The sequence below is a fragment of the Sphaeramia orbicularis genome, chromosome 8 (assembly GCF_902148855.1).
Source record: "Sphaeramia orbicularis chromosome 8, fSphaOr1.1, whole genome shotgun sequence".
NCBI classification, from domain to species: domain Eukaryota; kingdom Metazoa; phylum Chordata; class Actinopteri; order Kurtiformes; family Apogonidae; genus Sphaeramia; species Sphaeramia orbicularis.
In genome coordinates, this window is record NC_043964.1 from 54,252,906 (window position 1) to 54,262,045 (window position 9,140).

The window sequence follows — 9,140 nt, forward strand, 5'->3', positions numbered from 1 at the left end:
AAGTTTCTGAATTGATTAATTGCGATTCAATTCGATTCGATTCAGTATTAATTGACTGATTCAGATTCATTTAGTGATACCAAAATACAATTTTGAGTTGTAACTTGATTATTTGACTACTGCAGCCATGCAACACAGAATCAATATTGGTATTAGAAAGGAAATAAATCTGACATTTCATCAGTAAACAGATGAATCTGATCTGAAATAATGAACAGACACAAACATGTCCATGTTTCTCCAGTGGATCAGAACGGACTTCTTCCTCATCTTTATTCTGTTTTATACCTGCTGCTTCCAGCCTTAAGGCTCATTACTATCATCCTGGGGCACTGACACCAGTTTGGCCCCCCTGAAACAGCTGGGCATGTTGGGCCCTTGTTACAAAAAACTCACTGGAGGGGGAGGGTGGGCGGAGCTTCGTGATTTCCACTTTACTATTCGTCTAACTCCGCACTCAGCCACAGGTGATCCAAGTTAATATTTCTAGAACAACTGGCTTCCACAACCTGCCTCCACCAGCCAGTTCCTCCGCACTGCAGGTTCAAGTTTGAGGCCTGGAGGACCTCCGGTGGAGGGGTTTTCCCCACCCTTCCTACGCGTTCCTCCCGCGCCAGAGCCGTTGCGAGTACGACCAAGACACCCCGTCTCCATGAGGGGCCTCATGAGACGGAGCTGGCTGCACTTGTGCGTCAGCGGTTTCCAGGTCATTTACTCGTGGTCCTGCTCTGAAAAATAAATCTCATCCACCATTAATCGACTACGCAAAATTAAAAAGAAATCGATCCAGAATCGGTTAAATCAGTTTTTTTACCCAGCCCTACTTATGACCACGTCCTCAGGTGCATCCTGTGGGGGGGGTGCTCCAGGAGTAAAGGGTGGATGGCCCCTTGTTAGCGGCCATTCAGTCCCTGTACTGCAGCAGAGTGAGCCTGGTCTGTGTAGCCAGTAACAAGTCGGACCCGTTCCCGGTGAGGGTTGGACTCTGCCAGGGCTGCCCTTCGTCACCAGTTCAGTTCGTAACTTTTATGGACAGAATTTATAGGTGCAATGGGGTTGGGGAGGGGGTCGAGTTTGGCAGTGGGAGGACCTCATCTCTGCTTTTGTGGACAATGTGGTCCTCTTAGCTTCATCAAGCACCAATGAACAAGATGACGAAAACAGACTTCAACACAATATTTGCATTAAAATCTGCCAATTCTATACATTGAGCCTTTTCTGTTACTTTCAGCAAATGAGGTAAAGTGTAAGTTAAATAAGTTATAGATGAAGAACAGAAAATTTACTACTGTTGAAGCCTGTTGAAAATACCGACACTGAAGACTGCAGCACTTTGTGGAAGAACGTCACATGAAGGATCAGAAAACCAAAGCTCATGTAAAGATCCTTAAAGGTGGGGGAGACTTTTGTGACCAATTTTTCATCAAATCTGTCAAACTTCAGTCATATCCTCAGGATCATGGATCTGTAAGTCTGTGTCATTACTCACCTGAATCTCTTGCATTACAGTGAACAATTTCTTAGTGCCATCCACCATAAACAGTCCGTGTGTTTACAAACAGAGCGGGGAGGTAACTCAGACATCTTCGGAATTTTGTCACAACGTGCATTGTGGGAAAGGGAGGTTTGCGCAGCTGTCTGGCAGCAGCAGCTGCTACAGACACGACGTGGAAACAGCAGGAGCTCCCTTCCCTCTATGCATATTCCTCCAGCCATTTCAGACGTTTCAGCTGTTTCCTCATCATGTTTATTTCATCCATATAATATCATATGGTTGCGCTGCCGCTGTCAGGTGGCTGTACAAACCTTCGCTTCCAAAATGCATGTCGCGACAAAATTCCGAAGGTGCCAGAGTTACCTCCCAACTCTGTTTGTAAACACATGGTTTATGGTAGATGGAACTAAGAAACTGTTCACCATCAGGAAGAGATTCAGGTGAGTAATGATACAGACTTACAGATTCATGATACTGAGGATATGACTGAGGTTTGACAGATTTGATGAAAAATTAGTCATGAAAGTCCCCCGCACCTTTAAGCTAACACTTACCATCACCGTCAGAGTCAACAGCAGTCACCTCCAAGAGTCTGCCATTAACAGAAGAGGAGCTTTGGATGGGAAATAGGTCTTCTGTTGCATTCATTTTAACTTTAGAAAGGTTTATTTACTCACTTTCTGTTGGTCAGTTTAGCTGCAGAATAATGCTGCGTTCCAGGCCGTTTTTTGAGCCCATAAGTCACGACTTCAAACCACGACTCACAACTTTGTAGCATTCCAGGCAAGTCACGCCAAACTGCCTGAGCGCAAGGAAGTGTGGGAGTTGGATGTAACCAAACCAGCATGTCAGACCGTACGTTATGTTCATTTACAATCATTTCTATCGCCAAAGGTGCTTGCTCCTTGGTTATTTGAGGGAAACAGAGGAGTAAAAACGGTGCATAAGGCAAGAGAAGCTGTTTAAATTTATTCTTGCACTCAGTGGACTGAAAACTAGCTAACGCTAGAGTCGCTGCTGATTATACAGAACATTTGCAGATAAATAATGTCAGAGCAATACCTTGTTTTAATAAACAATTTGCATAAACACCGCATCCACGGGAGCTGCCATTGTTATGTGACGTCAGAACTCGGAACTTGGAGAACGTCGATCTAGTATGAGTTCACGGGTGGGAAGTCACAAGTTTGACTGACATTCCGGTGCATTTTCACCGGTAGAAGGTTGGAAAAACACAAGTTATAGGTGGACTGGAACCCAGCATAAGTTTCCTAACACTGTGTGTGTGTGTGTGTGTGTGTGTGTGTGTTTTCTTACTGTTTTCAGACAGTTCCATGCAGCCCTGGAGGACCTGATTGAGGCCAGTCGTCTGTGTCCGTCCAACAGAGAGATCCAACGCCTGCTGGCTCGGGTCAAGGAGGAGTGTCGACAGGCTTCACAACAGGAAGAACCTCCCACCGCCTCATCACACCACGTGTATCAGCCACATGCTCCCATGCAGGTGCAGGACAGGGAGGGGCTCACTGAGGAGGAGGAGGACAGGGAAGGGGAGGAGGAAGAGGAGGAGGGGGCAGGTAGTCATGCTGAAGCAGATGCTCCTCCTCCGTCCTCCTCCTTTCACCCGTCGTCTGTGGTTCAAGGTCTTGACACCCATTCCGGTCCCAGGGTTCCGTCGCCGTCCTCTCTCTCCCCCACTCACATGTACCGTCACTTTCCAAGCCCCACCCACTCCCCGTCCTTGTCCTCCCCCAGCCACCCTGCTCCCCCTCCCGCCCCTTCGTCCTACTTCAGCCCCCCCGGCTCACCGATGCACCAGCAGCGCATCAGCCCCCTGTCTGAAAGTGTGCCGCACCATTATTCCCAGTCGGTGTTAGCGCTGCACCATTCGGATCAGCACCACCAGAACCAGGGAGCGCAACAGCCTCACCATCTGCCCAGCCAGAGGTCTTTCCAGAAGCAGAGCCCTGTCCAGGGTCAGTGGCTCCAACCAGCTACAGTCCAGGTTGTCAGGACCAATCAGCCCTCTTCCTCAGCCCACTCCAACGTGGTCTTCGGTGGCTCCGCCTACTCTCAGTTCGCCCACCTGCCTAAAGAACTGGCTGAGCTTGGGGAGGGCATTTGTCCAAGCATGCAGGTCCAGGACAGTTTGAGTTCTGGAGCTTCATATCCAACTGAAGATGCAGATGATTTGGTTATCCAAGCGAGACCTGCGTCGGCCTATGGGAGAGGAGGAGGAGGGGAGAGGGCGGGGCCAAATCGATTTGGTCAAGCCTCTCAGTTCAGCCGCAACCAATCCAAAGCAGCTTACTACCCCATGGAAGTTACGGAGACTGCACCGGAAAACCTCCCACCGCTGCATGATTATCAGTTCTACTCCCAGGGTGGGCTTCGTCGCCCACTCAGCGCCCACCCCTCCTCTTCCTCCGCTCCTTCCAGTCGGCCTCTAATCCATTCCCAGAGCGTCAACGTCCGCTTCTCCCCCAGCAGCGACCGCCTCACTGGGCAGCAGGGGAATGTAGGCTTCCGAACTTCAGCCTCTGCTCAGCAAATGGACTTACCTCCAGATCTGGACCCTATGGGAGGGGTTACTAGTTACCATGATGATCTCTTTCTGGTCACCGCGCCCCAGTCTGAAATATCCATGGTAGGAGGCGGGACTTACCCTGGAGAAGCCGGACGGGCATCAAGAAACACTCCTTTTATGGGCGTTATCGACAAGACAGTGAGGCAGCCGTATCAAGCTCCGCCTACATCCACGTCCTGTCTCAGTCCCTCTCGATCCTGGGCCGTGTCCTCGGTGGATACCGTCGTCACCTCACCTAGCAAAGCTCCAGCCGCTCACCCTCAGCCCTCGTCACTAGCTTACCACAACCGTAGCAACAACAACGCCCACAATGGGAACCTCCTCCACGACAACCAGCACGACTACTACGACATCCCACCGAGCCAAGGTCCGCAGGGGGCAGTAGTCAGTCAGAATCCCTCTTATGTAGATGTGAGGCTGGCCCGAACACTCCCTGTGATTCACAGCTGCTCCGACAGACCGACCGACCGGCAGATGGGCCCTACCTCCCCTGTCAAACCAAAAAGACCCTTCGTAGAGTCCAATGTGTAGACGACGTCAACTGCTGTGTCGGAGATTAGGGAGCGGAAGTTATTCAAGGTTAGATTGGATTATTGGAGTTGGGATTGTATGAGGGGACGGTGGTCAACAGAAGCACACAGGAGTAGCATCATGGAAGCTACGCAATGTACAGCTGTGGAGGGGCGCTAGCAAAAAGTTACTTTATCCACGTAAAAAAAACACCGACCTGAAGAAAAAATGTCAGTCCAAGTGTGCAGTAGCTTTAGCTTTCCATCAAACCGAAACCTTGTAGCACTTACTTTAAAACCACCAAACTCCTCTTACTAAAACCCATATTTTTACTTTGCAGGATTTAAGAATTATTTAGACGGTTGTTTATTCTGGTCGGTTGGATCTGAGTCTCCGTGTTAAACAACAGAGACGCTGATCCTAAATCAGTCAGTTGATGCTGTTGTTTAATATAAAGGGTTATTCAAAAAGAATGAACCGATTTCATGACACACTGCTTCAGTTCTCAAGCATCGTGATAGAATGAGTCAGTGACCATTTGACACAGGAGTTTTCTAAGTTTTGATTGGCTGCCATAGAGGGCGCCGGGGCGATGGATTGGTCTGAAGGGGGCCCTAGACCTTGCTCTTTGTGCTTGGCCTGCGAGATTCCCAGACCTCACCTAACCATGTGTGATTTTTTTTCTTTTCTTGTGGGGATTCGTAAAAGATTGCGTTTATGTTCCACCGCTACCCACTAACCTGGATGACCTTAAACATCGAATAACAACAGCATCACCTCAGTGGATGGTGATCAGCTGATACGCGTCAGGGAGGAATTCTCTTATGGCGTTGATGTTGTCCGTGCTGCAGGTGGTGGACACACTAAACACTCGGAAGTAGGGATGGGAATTGAGAACCGGTTCTTTTTGAGAACCGGATCCCAGTAGCTCGATTCCGTGGAATCGTTTGCCTGCCTGCTTACCGACTCTGCCTTCGTTGTGCATGCACAATGACGTCACCTGTACGCTGCATTGTTTTGGTCAGAACATAGCCAACATGGCGTTGGGGCAGAAACGGTCTAAAAAGACCACACCAGGTCCACTGGAACACTGTCAAAGCTTCCATGTCTTCAAAAGGGTGGAATCCCTCCAGTATGTTCAAACATTTGTCCACAGCATGTAAATCATTTACAGGAATGTCACGTATTTGATACGATATTTTGCGGCGCTTGTGAATGTAGCGGCAGAGTGAACACCAGGCCATCATCCGGACCCAGTTCTGGTTCCGGTGCGGGTAACAAATGTCGCACCCCCTCAAATACAAGTTTCTGAAGGTAGGGGAAAGGAAATGGGGTGCACAACAACATCTGTTCTTATTATTTGTTCATACTGTATATGTTCTATTTTCTGTGCAGATGGAAATATAAAAGACAGTTAATGCAAACACACCTGTTTGTACTCTTTTATTCCCTCACCCAATGACAATCAATAAGAGAATCGATAAGAGAATCGATAAGAGAATCGGATCGATAAGCAAAATCGATAATGGAATCGTAATCGTTAAATTCTTATTGATTCCCATCCCTACTTGGAAGACTGAATAAAAGTGGATTGTGAGTAGAATACTCTGGACTTGGCTGGAGTTTTCTGATGCTTTTCCTTATTAAAATAATGCGTAATGAAATCGGTTCCTTCTTTTTGAATAACCCCGCACTGATGGCAGACAAACAAGGAAGAGGCCAGTCCAGTGTTTGTCCAGTAGATGTCACACATCTGCAACTAAACTCATCTAGTAGAACACCATCCCATGGGTCTGACAAGAGAAATGACTGTGAAAGGGCTTCGGCAGCTTTACCTTAACTAAAGTGAAGCACACACTTAAAAAGGCTTTTTTCAGACACTTCGATACTGTTTTCGCTGGTTGTAGGAGTACATGGCTTTGCTTCTGTGCAGGTTCCCTGGTGTGCTTCTCTATAATGGAACCACTGTTGACTCTAATCTACTCTGACAATAATACAGAACACTTCCTGAGGGGAAACACCTCGTACAAGTCCACTTCTAATGACCCAAACTAACTTCACTTTCTGGCAATGCTTGAAAATCCAACAGTCAGTCCGTAGGCGTCTGTAAACCTGTCAGAGGAGGAAGTGCACACACTGGGAGTCCGTCCCTCTAGAAACACATCACGTGCATTTGTATTAAAGCGTTAGGTTTTGTGGATAAAAGGAGATGAAAATTCTGCTGTGTCTTCTGGGAATTTCAGAAGGTTTACTAAACCACATGAACGATTACTACGGAACATACTGGAATGTACCGAGTCCGACATGAAGAAGTCACACAAACATGGATGTGAAGGATGAGACTGGTGATGTCACAAAGCACAAAGAGCAACAGAAGGACATGGGAGAGTTTAGAGGAAAAGACAAGTTCTGCAGCGCACAGAAGAAGGGTTCAGACTGAAGAGTCCAAACAGATGTGTGGAACTTCTGCTGTAGGTCATCATCATCATCATCATCATCATCATCACGGTCACCTTTGACCTTCACTGAACCGACGCATCCCCTTACAGTTAGTATCGAAATGATGCAGTAACTGGAACCTGGATCAGGTCCAGCTGGACCCGGTCAGATGCTGGTCAGTAGACCCAGTCACTGCTGTCGTTGAAAAGGCACTGACTTCCTGTATATAGAACCAAAATAAGTGTTATTTATCTTTTTTTAAGTTATGTCCGTATTAAACTGTATAAATATGGTTTCTTATCATTGGATTTTTCTTGGACTTTTCGTGTTTATTTGAAGCGTTTGTCACTCAGCGTTTTACACACAGACTCAGCTTTCAAATGGACATTATTCTTGCTTGTGTTCGATGGTGTTGACCAACTTCCTGTAAAAAAAAAAAACTGCTTCTAATGTTTTTTTTCTGGTTTTGTTTTCTATGAAGGCCTTTTCTATTTTGCAGTCTTGAATTATGCAAACAGACCACACCCTTTACACTAGTTGCCATAGAAACATGGTGTTTCCATACCTGTTGACTTGTACCGTTTTCATTCAGTCCACAGAAGGTTTTCAACCAATGGGACGAAGCTTCCAGTTTGTCAGATGGACTTCATGAGCACAGATGCCTGTTTTTTTACGCTTCTTTTTATATTTGGATTGAATTGCAGCTTTGTTTTTTTCAAACCAGCTGAAGCTGGAGCCTATGACCTCTGACCTCTCCTGTCATGGTACAGTCTCTCTAAACACTGCCCCCTTTGGCCACTGCTCAGAAGGTTCCAGCTGCGACAAAGTGTCATGAAACCACAGGCTGGTTTTCACAGATGGACTGTTGTAGATGGACTGTGGTCTCCGAGGTCCAGGAGACATTATTAACATGTTGACTTGGATGTTCAAGACTTGTTGAAAATGATTAAAGTGGAAAGCATGAAAGCAGCTGGTCACGGTGCATCTGTTTGAATCCATGAAGGTTAGTGTCAGGGTCAGTCTGGAGTAGGGATGTAACGATTACCACTATAACGATAAACCACGGTAAAATTGCAGACGGTTAGTATTACCTTTTAAATTCTAATTCTCATGATAACCGTGTTTGATTACCACACTTTCCAGAGAAAATGCGTATGTAAAGATCTGCTTTTATGTGAAATATTTGAGTATAGTTTTAATTTATTACAATTTTGATTTTCTATACCTAATATTTGGAACCAATATTCACTTTTAATGTCTTTGAAAAGGTTTATTAAGCATCTGTGTGTTATTTATGCAGTAAGTTATATACATTTTTCAAATCAGATTTTATATATTTTTTGTGTTTTTTTGTCCTTTTGTGTTTTTATAGTAGGTTAAAGTGAAAAAAATAATAAACAGATGATATAAATGAAGTTGTGCTGAAAAAACAGATCCCAAACATGGGTATAGTAAACATTTATTTATATAGTATATAAAGGCAAAATCAGAAGTACTGAAAAACGGACAAAATAGGCTCAGACCACTAAGGGTTAATATTTGAATGTTTCTGCAACAGAAGGGACATTGTGCCTATTTTTTTATTTAGGTTTTTTTTTGTTTTTTGTTTTTTTTGTTTGTTTTTTTTTTTCAAAATACAACTTGGTTAAATTATTTCAGTGTGTGTATTAGTACTTTTTGAACATTTTGAGCACGATTTCAACAATACCGCAATAATAATGATAACTGTGATAATTTTGGTCACAATAACCGTGATATGAAATTTTCATATTGTTACATCCCTGGTCTGGAGCAGGTTTTACTGGTCCAGAACCAGTACTGTTCATGTTAGGGGTGATGGTCAGGACTGGGTGGAACAACTCAAATCTGTGAGAAAGTAAAAAAGAAAAAAAAAAAAACACAGAATGTAGTAACATGTCGTTTGTCTAATGAAGAGAAGACAAACACCAGGAAATGGGCGGAGCCTTCATGTGACACCAGCAGCTCTGAAGCGCTGACAAAGAGAAGCATTCATATTTGAATAAGAGGGCGGAGTCTTCATGTTTTAGGTCCACCTGCTTCCCACAGTGGGCGGGACATTAGTCCAACGGTCCAATGGACGATTGGTATCAG

The 9,140-nt window shown here is 45.4% G+C and overlaps 1 protein-coding gene across 4 annotated transcripts in view; it reads left to right on the top strand.

The window, feature by feature from the left end:
- Positions 1 to 5,498, top strand: part of LOC115423512 (protein TANC2-like) — a 93,609-nt gene extending 88,111 nt beyond the window's left edge. For all 4 annotated transcript variants that reach the window (XM_030140358.1, XM_030140359.1, XM_030140355.1 and 1 more), the window contains one exon: positions 2,822 to 5,498. In XM_030140358.1, coding sequence (XP_029996218.1) covers positions 2,822 to 4,610 — 1,789 coding nt within the window. In that variant the 3' untranslated portion in view covers positions 4,611 to 5,498. The remainder of the gene's footprint in view (positions 1 to 2,821) is intronic.
- The last annotated feature ends 3,642 nt before the right edge of the window (positions 5,499 to 9,140 follow it).